The following is a 17,956-nucleotide window of genomic DNA, read 5'->3' as shown; positions in this document are numbered from 1 at the left end:
CAGCTCATCAAAACAATAACAAACAGAAGACGATCACAATGAACAACACAAGGTCGTTCAATACGTTACATTCAATATAAAAAAAAAACATCATTGAACTAGCTGATGCTGAAAAACAAGATAAATAGAAACTATAGCAGCGCGTCGGTCTTTACATTCGCGTGAAGATAAGCGTATTTTTTTACATGGTGTTTTTTTGCTCGCTTTAGCAATAAGTTTCGACAGAAGTGGATGCAATGCCTTAGCAGACGAAGCTGCAAAGGGGCTTCTGGGTCACCATTGTGCAGATGTTGTGTGCTTATTCGTTGGTTTTACTCCCTTATACACCGAGTTTATTTCCGGTCTTTGGTATGTTAGCTACCGGCAGTCTTATTAACTTTCACACACTGTCATATATTTACGTCATATACATATACATATGTGACTTTTACAGTGTTATAAGAACAGTCATTAAGAGGCTATCTATTTTACCGTAACTGAAATGTGGTTTTCGTAGAAGCCAGATAGCAAGGAAGCTCATTTCATGAAATATTTTTACAAACATGCGACTAAATGCCTACAAACAAAGTAATGAACCTTACATAGGTTTCACAGAAACTTTGTATCTTTTCAAATTGCTCCTTGGCGGATCGGCCCAACGTCGGCCGGAAAAAAAATGCCATGTCTCGTTGTGATTGAATCTCTTGCGCCCAAGTTCACACCAACAAAAGATCAAATTTGTTTGTTAAGAGTAATAAGGTATAGTACAGAAAATTTTTATATGCTTTGTACCCTTGGAAACGTCGCCTACACCGCTCTAAGCTGAAAGGATTTCTGAAGTTGAACATTATTTGCTTTACTATTAAACAGGCTTGTATTCGAATTTGCTTTAGTATATTTTGTTATTGCGAGGCTAAGACAATGGATGAAAAACGCGCGTCCCTTTCAGAAACACATTACTAAAAAAATCTCAAAGTGGAAGGGTGTTTGAGTATTTTCGAGTGGGTTAGTACACATCGTCAGGTGGGCTGCTCATACTGGAGAAAAATACAATTGTTTAAATAAAAGAAAAAAACAACTATTTCTAAAACATGGATTTCTTCAGATAAAAAAAAAACTAAAAACCGCCAGTCATGGTTGTGGTGGGTCAGCACGATAAAGTCTGGCGAGTTTATCAGCAGAAAGGTCCGCTCTGCATAGCTAAAAAGCAAGGCAAGTATCCGGAATAATAAGCAACCTTATTTTCTCCTAGCAAAGAAAGCCGCGATCTTTGACCAGGATAATTCTCTGGAACATTCCACGAAAGTTACTCTGGACACTATTACACATACCTGCAACAATGGAAACGTCTGGATAGTATTGGGAAATCGTATCTGTTGAGGAAACTATCTTCGTTTTTTTCTAATGCTATATTTGTAATTGCAAGTCTCAGAGGTGTGCGAGATTCGTAAACAATGCACGGTTTGACTATAGCTCATGACCAATTTCGATATGTACGTTGAGTTCCTGGACTATGGACTTGTTGAGACCTCATAGTTCATCCGTGTGAACTCGTTATAGATTTGTTGAGACATGAAAAGGTATATATCTATATATGCATATCTCATACTAGAACTCAATCGTTGAGATATGTTAGTAAGGTTTCGTTGTTGGCTTTCCTCTTTTAAACTTGAATTAGCATATTTGCATTTGTGAGCGAAACATTCACGGCCTAATTCGCTATCAGGTTTCCACACGCACACACAGAAGCAGAGGTTCTGAACGTGACTCTAAACAACTGGGCCATTCGTTTTCGCCTCGTTTCTTGACACTGATATCCTCACTGTCGCGTTCCTTCGTCTCCCGTAGCGGACAAACAGAGCTAGATGAAAACCCCTTCTTTAGTCAGTCGCTAGCTCAGACACGGATAACTTCGAAACGAAGAGACAAATGCCGGAACAGTGAGAGTGTCAATCGGGAGAAGATACGCTATTTGGTGTTCACTTAAAAGGGGGCAAGGTGAAGCTACAGAGAAACGTTGAGGAGAGAGACTGCCAAGGCTATGGCTTACCTCTTTCATATCTTTCCTCGATTTTGGTAGGATGGGCAAGCATCCGCTTAGTTTGGCCAATCATCGCTGCTCATGTTCCTGAATAGTAGAAGGTCCGATTACTAGAAGTGTAACTCTGAAAAAATGCCGTTATTTTGTTTCCCTTTGTCGCTATCACCCCCCCCCCCCCCCCGAACTATTAATCCGTTACGGTCTTGCGGGTGGTCAGTACAAGCTCGGAGAGCACGAATGGCTCTGAGACAGAGCAGAAATCAGATCAGGCAGAGCAGGTGTCATTTTTGAATTTTAGAGTGACATAGAAAACTCGTGCCGCTTAGATGGCTAACTTGCGAGAGTACTATGTATATACGTTATGAATAATCGCCTATGATGAAGTTTCATAAGGAAAACAATCTTGAACGAACGTAATGTTAACTGAAATTCAAGCATCATAAGCTAACAGGAACACAAAGTGAGGGTAAATCGAACGACATTGATGCATTTATGGAACTCTCAATTTAATTGATGTAAAAGGTTTAGATGAGTAGGTTTTAAGCTATAAATTTGTTGGTATTCGCCATCCACAGACAAAAAAATCTAAGCTTGTACAGCTTTTTTCAGAAAAAAAACTAGTTTAACACTGGCATAGCTCGATGCCAAATGTATAGCGGGCTTAAGTCTGGTCACTTTGTATCTTTGAAACGATTCATATAATAAATAGTAGTCAAATGTGTCGCATTAAATGAGGTTCAGCTGCTCAAAACTCAGTAGCTGATCGATTTCGTTTTTTGTTCTTATGCTGGCCAATATACATGGCTGCTGTAAAAAAAATGACCTGGTTATTTAGGGGCTTTGTTTCGCTTTCTCACAATTGACAACGCATGCAAGCAAAGAAAATTCTGAAATTCGAATGTTTTGGTGGATGTTAATACTTTTCTAGGGTGCTTTTCGCATATAGTATCAATAAAATTGAATTCTAATTCTATTGGGGCCTTTTATATGACGAATTACACTGTAAAAACGTACATTGATTATCTTAGTTTATTGATGGTAAGTTTTTACGTTCCGTGTGTAAGGGCACGACTACACGTTGGATCGTGCAGTAATTGCTACTACTTTGAACCAATCAAAATCAAATTACCTTATATAAAATATATAAAAGGGACGTAATCCATCGTTGTGAAGACCGTTAAATCTAATTCATTGTTTATTTGCTGTTTTCATTTTTTATATACCCAGCTTGGTAGATAAATACGTTAACAATGAGCAGTAAACCCAGTTCATCTGTTCTCTCGGTGACGGTCACCCCCTAACCCAAAGGTCGCACGGCACTATTAATAAGTTAGCTATTATTAAAACAAATATAGCTAGATAAACTATTGCTGAAAGCATTTATACAGAACGTAATTATACAATCAAGTAAACTGTGATGTTCGCTGTTGTTGTTGTTGTTGTTGCTATTTACCGTGGGCTAAGACTACACACTGATATTACAACGTTGTAGCAACCTTGCGATGTCAACTTTGGCCGTTTTTACGTGCGACGTACGTTTACCCTAGTGAAAATACAGTCCGCTGTTAGGATACTACACTGAGAAGTCTAGTTCGACCACAAAAAGGAGTTCCTGGATGAAACCCATGAAATGCAACCCATACGGTTACTGGTAGAAATGGCAGAAATAGTTATGCAGTCGAAAAATGACTAATTATATGTGGCGCATAATAACCTAACAAGACAAACGAAAATATAATTGTCAGTTATCGAAGTTAACATGAATAGAAGTTGACTTTTTTTAGAACCACCTAAATACTAGAATGGTCTCTTTCAAAATGGCGCGCCAAGTCACTCAGACAATTGTATTTAAGTGAGCGTTACTCTTCAGCTAATAATGACAACTTGTATTCGTGAGCGCTATGTTAATGAGACAAGTGCGAAAATTTGCCAGGCAAAGATCTAAAGACAAAGTTGAGATGAAAGATAAAGCAAAGTGATACTTCCAGTTGGTTTAGAAGCTCACATGTAGCGTCGTCTTAAAATCAATTACAACTTTGCATGGTCTATTATATGTGTGTCTGTTAAAGCAGGGCTCGACGCCGCATGTCGCCAAAACACATTGCACGAAAAAAGAGCGAAAATAACTGCAGCATATATAGCCTAATTCTATAATCATTACTGTTTCTAAATGACAAGACTATATTCTGGGCCGATGTTTATTTTAGCAAACATGTAAGCTGTGGTGTCACACATTACGTCTATTTATTGTTATTGTTCCTACAAAATTCATACCTGTATTGTCTAGGCCCAAGGTAATACCTAGCTAATTGAGAAATTGCCATATTATTGGTACTACTTCGTAAAACCATTATGAATGAAGTTAAAGTGGTACTAGCATTAGTGAACTTCTGAGCCCCTTGTAGGAAGCACAATGATGGAAAAAAACAAATCGTGTCCCATCAAATCGTGGCTAAATGTCGCAAGTGAGGCTGAATAAGCGACGACGTTTCACGAGCGTCTGTCCATTTTTCATATTGTAAGTAGTAATAAAGCTGGAATCGGTGTGCTAAATATCTTTAAATTTCTCGTTAATAGATAGGAAACGCTTGAATCGCTAGCCACCATTTTTTCCGATGTGTTGAATTTTTACCTGATTCGCGATGATCAGGTTTCGTCTTCTTGTGTATGCCTCGCATTAAATGCATCATATGTACTTTATGAAATCATTGCTATGTTTTTAGAGATTTGTTGAGGTTGACTGTTTGTAACAACACACGCCTACCCTCATTTAGTATTTAAAGATGTGCACTTCTCGTTCGTACTTAAAGCGTCTGAAGATGGCATCATCGCCCTATGAGTAGCACTCGAGGCATGTCTTTAGTCTGACTGAATTTAAACACTGGGTGTATTTGTTGAGAAGGCCACCTGGTCAAATCGTAACAATGTTCACGAGCCAATCTTTTAATACAGAGTTATTATAAACGAAACGGTGCACGTTGACCTGATTTAATTGACGATTCGCTAGAGCCTCCCGATTTGAATAACAAACCACTAGGACGGGTATAAATATTTGGCCTTACTTGAAGAAGGAAAAGAATCGATGTTGATGACAGCCAGAAGACCTTAAGAAAACGAGAGATGCATATTTAATGAAAATTCGCAAAATATATGATCTATTTATGACCTTTAATCAATGTCACGTCATAAGAATTTCTGATTGATTATATTCCTGGCAACTGACAACGACCATGAGTACTACGGAAACTGACGAGATTGTTACAGCAGTAGATTATTTACGTGCGATATAAGCAAGGTAAAAACCAACGTTAGGTAATATCCCGAAAAACTGTCTAAAGTAATTTCCCCGTTTCTAAGCTTATACCAAAATCAGATTACCGCTTTATCACCAAGTTAAATTACGTTAGTGCTACAATGCTTGCTCAATGCATTAAGCATAATGTCTTGCAGGTGCCAGAGTTCTGTATGGTCCTATGAAGCACTTTGTGTGTTTCATCTGTATCCGGGGATAGTTCGCCGTTGATGGGCTGCGGGACCTCGAGCGAAGGGTCCGGTGGGGGCGGGAATCGAGGGTGCTAAAATTGTAGAGCTTTTCGACGGGGCGACACGCGCGATTGAAGCTGAAGTGGCTCGCATAAATGGTTTCACGTCTTCGGCGCGAGCAGGAACCACTGTCGATCTTCAAGAGACAGTATAAGGAAGATGTGAGCTGTTTTTCAATTGTGGTTGAGTTCTTTCGCTATACAATCTAGCTACGATCAGAAAAGGTAACCGTTTCCTTGACCTTCCTACATAGCATGCATACCCATACATAGCAAATTAGATTTGGTCTTTATAATGGGGTTTTAAATCCTTAGTTGTCTCTCTGCGTAAGAATACGCAGACCACGCCTAGCGTTTTTTGAGTAGCACATGGCTGGGATGCTATAATCTTACGCTTTCTCGTAATTAATCAAGTTTTTCGTAAATTAGGTGTATCATCGATTAGAGGTGTAAATTGCCTAGATATTGTATCCACATTGTATCGCAAAAAGCAGTAGCAGGAGCAAACCTGAGCGATGATCGGGTTCTCTGAAGGGTCTCAGCGTTCATTGTTAGTCGGGTCGGCGAGGCTGCCCCCGAAGTCAGGTAGTTTGTCGTCGATTTCGGTATGGCGCTAAGTACCCGGTTATTCGAGCGAGTTGGAATACCTGGAAAGTAAATGGCAGAATCAAATGGTTAGCTAAGAGGAAAAGCCGCTGCCAAAGATCTACGATATTCACCTAACAATATACAGACGTTTTGAGCGGTTGGTACTATTACTTACCACGAGCTTTGTTTTCATGATAGATTCCTTGGGGTGTATAATGTAAACTATCCAGCAGTGGTCCGAGTTTAAATCTTAATATTAATCCAGAACACATTATTTGAAAGAATATGATTATTTTTACATCGAACATTCTTTTTAACAACGGCACCAATCATTGCAGTGAAAGTGCCGAAATAATGATTACTTTCATACACTGCTAAAAATACAAATAGAAGTGAATTTCAAACATAAGTTCAATAATAAAACTTGAAAATAAAGCCTATCAATTAATCTCAAACGACTTCAAGGCTAACCGGTTCTTCGAATGGATCCTGCCGGTGGTCTGCGATTTTCTTGTTCTCCTAGCGCAACCGAATGGCGATGCGAAATCTGTGCCCCTGACAATGAACTCCCGACGGCAGATCCGTTGGTCAATGATGAAGTACTGCTACCTGCACCATGGAATGAAGCACGTTGAGGTTGCAATGAGAAAGTTGTCCTTTGAGGTCCCACTAGCAAAGTAGCAGTCGTTTTTGGCAACGATGGTGGAATCGTGCCGTCGGGAGGGAGGAGCGTAGATGCCGAGCCTTGAAGAGCGCAAGATGGCGTGAGTGCAACATTAGAATTAATGGTAGGTATTATGGTAGCCTGCGGTGGAGCAGCGGCTGCTGAGGCCGCAAATCGCGGATCGGTGCCGATCTGTAACATTTACATGCGCAAGTTTGAAAATGCCTGTCAAGTATGAAGCGTTTCTCTTATAAAGGTGACTTTTAAAGTCTAGAAAAGTAGCGCGTAATACTATGTAGTGGCCCATTGATGAATCGAGGAGTGTATATGTGTATCGCCTTTGCACTCACCGAAGTAATAGGTAAAGGTTGTTTTCGTTGGTTGAACAAAATTAGTAGGATCTGAAGCGATACGCAAGCGTTTCTTGTTAATGATATTCAAAATGTACTTTCAGCTATGCTTATTCTTTACGGACCTGCAGACTTTCCGCGGTTTTCCCCCTTTGTCTAGCTTCCGGTTGGTTAACGACTGCAGCGGATTTCGCGATCTTCGAATCAAGCACTGGCGAAGGTGTAGCACGTTGCGTCGAACCTGCGAATGTTTTTGTTTTTTAGGACCCGTACCGGCTACTGATCGACAACGTTTATGACATTAATATATTAGATTTTCTGACGAGGACGATCTAATAGTCGGACCTTTGCACGAAACCACATCAGTGCCATCAGCTCTCTATTGTGAGACTTACCAACGTTGTTTCTTCTGGTACGCTTTAAAATGAAGTAAGAGCATAGTTGATTCGTTCATTAATAAAAGCAGCATTTGTTTGTATAGCCAAAGTAAGCCAAGGCCAACTGTTAAACATTGTGGAAAAGATTCGCCATAGAACACAGTTCCAGGCAAAAGTATGGTCCGAAAGGTGAATGTTTTACATAGAACGATAGTTAACCACTACGCCTTTGGATTTAAAGGTCCCAGTATACATCTCCGAAGGAAATCGTGACAACCTCATGATCTTTTAGAATCGTATTGAACTAACCAGTTAGTATGGGAATGCCTCGCTTTACGGGTATTCCTGATACACGGGTACAACCGATGCTGTTTGCTTTCGTCGATGCCAAAGACACACCACTTTTTTCCTTATCCTCGTCAGATGATTTACGCTCTGATACAGCTAAACGAAAAGAAAGAAAGGTAGCGCATTATCCCTTTAGCTATAACTTATGTTCAGTTTGGTCTTTTACGGGTAGAAAGGTTATTTCTGCTTAGTATACAATTGTTGAATGTGTGATTGGATAATACCACTTAAGTAACTCAATTCTATTAACATTAGACGCTGTCCAACAAATAAATGATTATTTTTTTCGGATTGCCGCTTGACTGGAAGAAAACTTAGAAGGGTTCTATGTTCGTAGGTTAGGTTAGGTTAGGTGCATTACTATATGCTCCTAATGTTCAGGAACGCTCCAACTGCTAATTCACGTATTTGGTTCTAGCTCACCCTTGATATTGTCGGTGATGGAATGGATCTTCCTAGCAAGCCTGGCTCTTAATGATTTGTCATCTTTGTCTTTAGTTTTCGTCAATAATTCTTCCTGGGATCTGGATGATTTTTCGCCCAAAGTAAACTCAGCCCCAGCTTTTTCCTAAGAATAGCATAGAGAAAAAGGAATCTTGGTAAAGTTTTCATGTATTTCAATGAAGTCAATTGATAATACGTTGGTCCTCAACGTGGGACTGATAATAACACAATAATGAGAGAATTCATACCATAAAACGTAATAAGCTTTATCAAATATAGGAAAATTACGTAATCTGACGAGTAACAATACGAAAAGAAGATAAGACATTTTAGGGTGATCTCAGGCTGAATCACGTCTTGAACGCGTATTCTAGGACAGCTTTTCTAGTCATCGAATATGGCGTCTACGTAATATACACTAGATGTTTTAGATAGCACCCACTGTGATTTCGTGGGTATAGGGGGCAATTTTGTTACAAGATCAACACATCTAACCAGTCGTCGACATGGAACCCCAACATGCATGTAAAGTTAATTGTAAACGGTTAGCTAGTTTTGTTATGACATGTTTCGGTCTGACAAACGAACGAACAAAGACTGGTGAGTTTTGCATTTGCTTTTCATCTGTCAGAAGATGTAAATAAATTGCCTTCCTTGTCCGTTTTTTCGGCCAGTTTTTTAATCCAGTTGCGTGGCCTATGGAAACTTGCTATCCCCTACGCTCAGTCTTCTATGAGACATGCCAATGCTATCTATACGTTCTGTGTCTGTGTCTGTGAATATGATTTGATAAGTACTCCAAGCGAGAATATTCGAAGCGTCTAAATATAGCAGGCTTCAGAGCTGTTCGGGCAATCGGGACAGTTCTAAGTATTTTAATGGTCCACTATTGAGTATGTCCTTCAATACACTTCAGATTCTAAAGACTTATATCGTTTAATATTTTAATATTAATCTAGCATAAACGTTGTACCTCTAAGGGTGGCTATATTAATTAATCTCTACATTTATTATTATTATTATTATTATTATTATTATTATATTCACTTGTATAAGGTGAAAGGCAAATTTTCTAATGGCTATGAGCCGATTTTCCTTCATGCTTGTTAATGTATGTGTGGAAAGCACTGTCAAATATAACAGACCGGATATTTTGGCCTGTAATGTGTTCAAATGAACGTGCAGTCGAATGAACGTAGGGAGGCTGTGCCTCATAAAAAAAAAGGTTAAATATGTTTATGCTACGCCGCAGAAGAGTCTTTGTTTTTTGACGAAAATGGCGAGAATATGATATGGTGGTAGTTGTTTATGGAAGTTTTAAATTCAAAACAAGCAAGTGTTGCTTCGAGCACCTATGCGAGCGTTCACAAAGGAACATCTCCAAGCCGTTCTGTATGAAAATTTTCCCTCAGTTCGATAAGGTGCACAACAGAAGAATCGAGAAATCCAGTGCAAGGACAAGCGAGTGAACGGTTGGATACCCGAGACGCCTATTTGTTCCATGTGTGAATGCGGTCCATACATGCTCATGTTTTCCCTCGTAGAGGCTTACCTATCTGGCAAAATGTTTTTGTATGACGATTAAATTTGGAAGGACGGTGTCGCCTGTTAGTTGTTATTATTTGTTACAATAAGCTATTAAAGTGGCACACATGAAACACGAGCTTTATTTCTAGTAGAAATCAACATCAATACAACAATGCAATGTGTTCTTTAGGGAAGAATCGTACTATCAATCTTCTAAGGATAGAACAAATGTTTACGGAAGTGTTCGTTTGCTGAACATTCGAATCTGAGATTCACTAAATCACCCGTAGTACTCTGGCCCAGTAAAGCTCGTTATCCGTATCATAGTTTCAATGTAACAATGAGCTCAATTATATGCGTTCAGTCCAGTAAAGTAAATGAATGCTTAATGCAGGTTAGTACCTGCTTGTGGGCAACGCCTAAATATGACATTTCATATGCCTAGTTAGTCGTTGCTTTTTCTACATAGTGGACTAAGTCAGAAGGCTGATTAGGATCTGCAAGGTCACTGTACGGTAGCAGTATGACTACCAAGTCGACCGGTGTCAAGCTGGCAGGAAGTGTAGCGCCAAGGAGATGAACAAAGCGTTGAAAGAAGCTTAACTTTTTTTGTCTAATAAAGAAGGAACAGAATGAAGAGACAAAGGACAACGCCATTAATTATCCCGAAACAAATGCTGAAATATACCTGCAATGGACCGTCATTTGCACTAGGACTAAGGCGGTGGGCGGGGGTTCGTTGAAGAGTTTCATAGAAAAAGGATCGCGTGGTTCGAGAATGTGACGAAGAGACCCTACCTGTTTTAGTACGCCTTACAAATAGCCAACCAGAAACCCTTGATTTGGGCTCAGAAAGGAGCTGATGAAATGCCCAGCTTTTGCAAGCCTGCTCGATGACGTCGAGGGCACGTGGAAGCAGGATTTACTGGTACATAGGAGGTCACTGGTACATCCAAAAGGGCCGTGTAACAAAAGTCTATTTACGCGAAACAGCACTGCCTTATATATGCTCTTTTTTTTTGGCTACCGAGATTAATGTAACGGTAAAAACACATTTATCGTTAAAAAAAAGCGGCAAAAATTAACGTTCAGAACTACTCATGGAGCTGGCTGCAACGCGCAAGTTAACTCACCTTTGAAGGCAATGCCATCAGTGACCGAGCCGAGGTCCTTCGTGTAGTCTTGCGAACGGGCGAGAACCTGCATCAAGCCGCAGTCTACTATTATTGCACACCTCAATAAAAATACCTTGTTTCTTTTTGCTTCGACAAGTGCAACACCCAAAATACAATTAAAAGGCTATAGAAACCGTACATTATTTTATATTGCAGTATTTTTCCAAGTTGTAACAATCTAGTAGTTGATACAATCTAGTAGCAAACATTGTAATAATATTTCATAGTATATTTATGTAAGAAGGAAAATATCGGAATAGTGCAGAGAGTGCGATTGATTAGTTCGACTGTCCCCTTTCTGCTGAACATTTAGGGCGAGTTTCTTTGGAACCCGTTTTTGCCTTCTATCAAAGTTCGTAATGTAATGATCGTATAAAATGGTAAGCAGTATGTAATTAATATTGTAGAAATATTTTACTTTCACAATGAATGCGCTTCTCATGTATTGAGCATCCGTTATTGTTCAATGATCAGTCATTAGTAAATGAGTCGTTAACCAGCGCTTCAAGCTAGCTAATAACGATAACAGTCGTATTATCTATGGTGATATCTAACCTATCAAAGGAGCTCTCTGAGTCGAAGTCGTCTTCCTCATCGTTCTTATTAACGCCTGAGTTAACTCCGATTGGTGATGAAATTACAGATCTGATTGTTGGACTATCACTGTCTTTGTGTGGCTGATCTTCTTTTTTACTTCGCCGGCTACCGTTTCCCTCATGTTTTGCACGCAGCTGGCGGAGGGAACGGCGTTCATCTGATGTTCCGTTAATTGATGATCGACCAGATCGAAGGCTATGGGACTGTCCCATGTTTCCTCCTGGGCTTCCGATAGCTAATTCATCTGTAGCTAGAATGAGGAAGAACATGCGTTGCGATTGGACGAAATAAACTGATATTTAGTTAAACAACCTTTAGCATTGAATATATATAAGGCCTAATAACGGCCTTACAGTGCCGCCATCGTAGATCTGCACAATATTGAACTTAAAGTTCTAGTTGTACAAGTAAAAGAAGTGCGTTTTATTATACAGGTTGCAAGACAGTTTGCACACTTCTGAATAGCTGCTGACGTTGCATACGCGGCACTACTCCCTTCTAAAATTTCTAACACTATTCATGTTATTAGTCAAAAAGCGGATGTTATTATCAAAATGGGGACTCGAGGTAGCCCACCCCATCCCTGGCACGGAACGTGTCCCAATTCGTATGGCTGTTACGAGCAGCGTTCATATCTAAATTTTGATTAATGTTTGCATATCAAGAGTCAAATAAATGTCGTTAAATCAATTCCACCGAACGGAACAAAAGAAGTTCCCACCGCTCCTGACAGGCGTTGAGTGTCTTGTCTTGTTACTTCCAGTTGGCTCTTTTAGACTGTGGTAAGTTTTGCGACGCATTAAAACGGGACTTTCCCCACCGGTTGACGTGTCGGTGTCCTCGACCTGCGATGACCTCAGCGTTGACATTGGCCTCGACGTCGAATACACAGCCGGCATCGCACAATCGGGGACTACGCCGACGAGAGCGGAGGTTCCGACTGGCGTCATTTGTTGCTGTTGAGACGGCAATGGCGATTGCTGCTGTTGCTGTGGTACCATTGGGCGGACGACATTCGTTAGGGATGCTCGTCGTTCCGTGTGGACTTCCGGTAACCCGCTGATATTAGCAGCAACGGCAGTGGCACTTCCAGATGGCGTTCCATGACTATTGCTAATTGCTTCATGTTTGGTCTGAGCAGAAGTGCTCCCCCGAACGCCAGTCGGCGTTGGTGGCTGGGGTTCCGGTGACTTCGACTTCTTGTGCACCAACTGTTGCTTTTGTTGATGAAGCTCATCGAGATGCTTTGGTCGCTCGTGCAACGTCTCAAGGTTCGGATTCTCCGAGTTTTCGGTTTTCAGGCGCCGGGACGATCGTCGATGCCAGCCTGCTGAGATATGATACAAGTATGGCTATGTAAAGGAACTGTGACAAAAACCCAGTTAGACAGACTACTCGCAGGTAAAATTAGGCGCTAATTACTATATGAAACGTTACGTGTTTGGATTTTTGAAACGAACGAGAAAAAATGAATATTGTTTGGTCAAGATTGGCGTACCTCAAATGATCTCGGGAGCACCCTGCTATTCATACCTTGTTGCTGAGCTTGCTCTGCCTGCTTAAGATAATCTAGAAGATCTGCATTATCGTCAAACTCCGAGGATGAACGGTTCCGGCGTTTTCGTAGGGAACCTGTTGGAGTGACATCGGGACTCTGTGACGCAGCAGAAATTTTTCATATTAATTACCGGGCTTTTATATTGAAAATAATATAAGATATAGGTTGCGAGTTGCTTAGAAGCTTTCCAGTATGTACCCACAGAATTCAACGGTTTAACTAGTTCAATAATGACTAATTCGGTACACTTAGTTATCAGATATTTTGCACTAGAACATCTTGCATTTCCCTTCAACATCTTCATCGGTAGAAGTTCTAGCAGATGTCTGGTTTAAAAAGAAATAACGAACATCGCAGATTGGACGCACGTTGGATAGCAGAACACGAATCCAACGATGTCTCCATTACCAATCCAAAAAGTGAACAGTACTATGTACTATATGAACAATCTTCAACATGAAATCTGGCAACGATTGCAAATGAGATATTAATCCGTCTGAAACAGGAAAAGAAAGGCACCATTCTGGAGGCTTTTCCCATTAGCTGACTCGTTTGAATAACAACTTATAGGAGCTTATATGCTGTCGTCGTGCCCAACCCTACCTACCTCATTGTCAGCCATGGACGCAAGAGATGAGCCAAAATGGGATCTCCTCATAAGGCGTGGGGAATTGGCCAGCCCAAGCGATACGGAATCGTCCTCGGAGTTATTGTCACTTCTGCGAATAAAGACGAATATTTTAAAAAAATTACTTTTTAATGTTGATAACGATATTTAGTAATTAATTATTGACACTGTCGTAACGTTTTCAGTAAGTTGTATTCAGGGGCCACGGCGACTACTACTAACTCAGTTATATTCAGAAAAATTGACTGCGCTCGGCAATTCCGTACCTGCGGTTTCTGCGAAGTTTGCTAAAGAGTTGTGGGAATCCAGATTTAATATCTCCAAGGAGCATATCCATAACGTCCGATTCACTCCCCGAAAACTCGACGCTAAGCCTACATAAAGACGCGCATTTTCCAGGATTCATTTACTATTATACCCAATTGATCTCTATACTATACAATGTATATCTGTACAGATATTCATTTTAGCATCTAAAATCGATACTGTTTTCATTACATTCGCGGATGATACGTCTAGGTATAGCCTCGACTGAGCAATCTAAAGTGAGCAATTGATTGGTAAATCGAAATAATAAAAAAAAAAAACATTTTAAGGCAAAAATCCAATGTCCAATCAAAATTAGTAACGGTTACGTACTAGGACCAACTGGATGCAAATTTGGGTGATTAGAAATTTTAATGGAAATTAATTTAACGCTAAATTACAAGCATCCAAATTAATTATACTGGACCGTTTATACGAAATTTACCGTTTTGCTTGGTCTTCTCGAAGTCTCCTGCGTGCCTCAGCTTTCCGTTCCTGTTCCGCACGTTTTTCGTTTTCTTCGACGGCTTTCCGAAACTTCGTGCAGAAATTCCAAAAGACTCTGAAGAACAAAGCAATTGCATAGATGGATTTACGTCTGTGATGTTACCATGGTTCAGTTATCTGCTCCCATTGGGTCCATAGCATTTTTTTTTGGCCAAGACAACCCGGATTCAAACATTGTAGATAGTGAATTATAGATAGATCAAAATGGGAACACGTCAACGCTCTCCTCTAGAAACACTTTTTCAATGGTCCACCTACTTGAAACATTCTTCCAGCTTGAAAGAATCGAGATCCTCACAGAGAAAGGTCCCCAGTTTAGTTCGAACCTGCTCCAACCATTCGATTTGTTGTTTCGTATCTTCAATTCGTTGTTGGGCGGACAAGAGAAAATCATTCATCTGACCTTGGAGGTCTGACGTATGCGCAGAAGCTACCATATTTGATACATTCGCGACACGGGTACTTAGGGTGTCAGCATCACTCTTCAAAGTGTCGATCGACAGTCGAGCAGCTTCTTCGAGAGATGTCAGTTGATTCCCGAAATCGAGAAGCTGTTTACGTTCCGCTTCCTGTGATTGAGGATAGTAGTACAAGTTAACAAACCTCAGCCTCTGATGCGCTCTTTATTCTCAGGATATTTCGAGTAGTCTGTTGAAGTTGCGTGTGAGCAGTACAGCGTTTCGCATAACCTTCATATGCAGTTTGGCTTTATCCGAAGTATTTGTCAAATGTAAGTAGGTATGTTGTTTACATACTATATCTGCTTACCATAGCAACATAATGAATGAGATTCATGCCGGGACGATTTGCGCGCATATCGGTGACTTTCAGTAACGACATCATGCGGAACCCAGCGGCGTTTCCCGCGTACCCACCCGAATTCAAAAAGTTACCCGCTACTAAAATCATATAGAGGATTTCATGTAATTTTGTGGCATCCTCGATCTCGTGCGCCGCACAACGAATCGATTTGATGCAGGGCTCGAGCAGGCCGATCGTCGCTGTGAACTCCTCCTTCAACAATTGGCCTAAAGAAATAAAACGCAAAAAGTGTCTAGTACCTGCTTTTGGTGACGACAGTGATGACAATCGTTACTACTATCGTTAAATCAATAACCTCATGCACGGAGAGAACTGTGCTAGTTCTCCACTTTCCATAAACCTACATGTATCACCCACTTAACCGAGATGTCTCACATGATATGTTTTGTTCTCAAGAATACAATATTGTATCACGCACTGGACCAGCACATAACGTAGCACTAGGGCTAATTGTGTGCCAGCCGTTTTAGCAGAAGACTGCATTGTGTGCATGTTGCGCACATGTCTAGATCCGGTTTACGGGATATGTTTCCCGTACTCCAGTCATGACATTTTAGGAAAGATGAAGCGATCAGGGGCCTCACACTCAATGCGTAGCTTATAATCGGGTATGTGGATCAGTTGAAGAAGAAACTGCTCTGCCGGTCCGAGTTTAGCTATGTCCCCATCAAAGTTATTCAACAACTCAATCTCCTCAGGTTCCGGAAGGATCTTCAATAGGCCCCGAAGGCGTTCCGCACCTGAAATATAGGAAGTCGATGGCTGAATGTGAATGTTCTGTCCCTTCACAAAAGAATATGAGGTACTGAATATTCATTGCTGTACCCATTACCGAATTCCACTATATGAAATCGGCGGCTCACATTCATTCCTTATTCATAACAAAACTTTAACATTGTATCTCGTACCGATTTCCTGATGCATTCCCTTTCGGATCATCGAAGCAATACTCTCCTGCTGAACTGTGGGAAAGCGGAATTGTTTAAGGAATATCGAAATGTTTAATGAGCGTTTTCCTTCTAGAAGAGTCACCTGTAAATTGGCATGAAGTCACCGTTATCGGTGATGTTAGTGCGTTTTACATACATATCTATCTACCTGGAAGTTCTATTATTATATTGAAATCACGTACACATTAAATACACAGTGAATGGGAGTACATAAACAAGCCGGACAGACAAGTTAAGTCGACTCGAGTTTGAGAACCATCGTATAGGGAAACCTAGCATAACTGAGGGTGTCTTCAGAGGTGCCATGTATACTGAAGGATATCCTGCAAAGTTGATGATGATACATCGCAAAGAGGAATAAAGTCAAACAGTCAACTGGATTCGCACAAAGCGATAACCTCAGTTCCATATTTCCTTCATGTTTTCCATCAACGAGTTTCCTTTTGGCATCAAGCAAAACACTCTCTCGTAAAGAGTGAACCTATACGTGGACGACTTTGCCATATACAGCATAAGTAGGTTGCCCCTGCAACAAACATTGATGATGAATGAAAATGACTACGCTGTCGAGCTGGGCGTTCATAGCCCTTGTGTTGATCTCATTAATATGAGATCAACACAAGGGCTATGATATTCAGAAGAGGATAAAAATTTATCAACAGTGATTTGCGTTATCTGAACAGGATAACCCCTAAAAACTGTCAATTCTTTTACGTAACTCGGCTTGACACTTGCTGGGAAACCTCTGCTGACCGCGTTGAAGCACACGGTCACAACGGATAAGATAGCAGTCAAGATATTTAGTAGGAGAATTGTGTCGTCTGCCACGGATAAAATTTCAATAAAAGCTAGGATTTACTAAATTTGGTCAGGGAAAACTCAATATTCCCATATATATGAAGCCATTTATATATAAAGCCATATATATATATGTGTATGGCAGACCAAATCTGCACGTAGCCGCTTAATGTATCTATCGATCGACACCCGATATTTATCAAAGAGCAAGAAAAATCGATCAACTCTCGACAAAAAATTAAAATTGGCCAATGTAGATCCTCTATTATTTTAACAACTGGAAACAAGTAAACAGAAGTAAAAAAAAGAAGAAAAATCAAAACGATTCACAGTGCACGGGTTCCATAATCCTCTTTGCGAAGCGCAAGGATACCACAAACCCAATGAGAGCTATATGTCCTAGGTATCTTTCCGCTCAGTGCAGTCCAACTAAATCAGCTAACCTACCTGTGAATCTTAATATGTAGTTAAACGTTTTCCTAAATTAACTGAATCATAACTCATAACAGATGTTGTATATTTATCATTTTCAGCCCCTACTACTTTACATAAACTATGTGAAATGAATAAATGCACAAGATAAATTGGAAAGTGATGTGGAGGGCTGTTTGTTTACCATCCACTGTTCTTAATACTCGGATAAAGCTAATACTTTCGAATCAAACTGAATATGGCGGGGGATGAGAGTTCGTCTTCAGTTTGAGCGAAGCCCATCGTTTCCTAATGTCTTCGCGTTGAATGAACCCCAATCGGGA

General features: G+C 40.4%; 1 protein-coding gene across 5 annotated transcripts in view; it reads right to left on the bottom strand.

Moving 5' to 3' along the window:
* Window positions 1-4,204: 4,204 nt before the first annotated feature.
* Window positions 4,205-17,956, bottom strand: part of form3 (FH2 domain-containing protein formin 3) — a 31,772-nt gene continuing 18,020 nt past the window's right edge. For 3 of the 5 annotated variants that reach the window (XM_086977280.1, XM_086977283.1, XM_022790667.2), the window contains exons 9-25: window positions 16,362-16,485; window positions 16,038-16,193; window positions 15,400-15,659; window positions 14,890-15,200; window positions 14,570-14,686; window positions 14,085-14,192; window positions 13,798-13,909; window positions 13,166-13,286; window positions 12,354-12,962; window positions 11,591-11,882; window positions 10,994-11,060; window positions 8,313-8,457; window positions 7,851-7,985; window positions 7,290-7,405; window positions 6,622-7,006; window positions 6,071-6,209; window positions 4,205-5,699 (exon numbers count right to left, since the gene is read on the bottom strand). In XM_086977280.1, coding sequence (XP_086833406.1) covers window positions 5,513-5,699; window positions 6,071-6,209; window positions 6,622-7,006; window positions 7,290-7,405; window positions 7,851-7,985; window positions 8,313-8,457; window positions 10,994-11,060; window positions 11,591-11,882; window positions 12,354-12,962; window positions 13,166-13,286; window positions 13,798-13,909; window positions 14,085-14,192; window positions 14,570-14,686; window positions 14,890-15,200; window positions 15,400-15,659; window positions 16,038-16,193; window positions 16,362-16,485 — 3,384 coding nt within the window. In that variant the 3' untranslated portion in view covers window positions 4,205-5,512. The remainder of the gene's footprint in view (window positions 5,700-6,070; window positions 6,210-6,621; window positions 7,007-7,289; window positions 7,406-7,850; window positions 7,986-8,312; window positions 8,458-10,993; window positions 11,061-11,590; window positions 11,883-12,353; window positions 12,963-13,165; window positions 13,287-13,797; window positions 13,910-14,084; window positions 14,193-14,569; window positions 14,687-14,889; window positions 15,201-15,399; window positions 15,660-16,037; window positions 16,194-16,361; window positions 16,486-17,956) is intronic. The other 2 variants (XM_086977282.1, XM_086977281.1) reach the window with 2 other exon arrangements.

This window comes from Varroa destructor, unplaced genomic scaffold (genome assembly GCF_002443255.2).
Source record: "Varroa destructor unplaced genomic scaffold, Vdes_3.0 BEIS01000001.1, whole genome shotgun sequence".
NCBI classification, from domain to species: domain Eukaryota; kingdom Metazoa; phylum Arthropoda; class Arachnida; order Mesostigmata; family Varroidae; genus Varroa; species Varroa destructor.
Note: the sequence above shows the minus strand (reverse complement) of the source record. Positions and strands in the feature narration are given on the sequence as shown.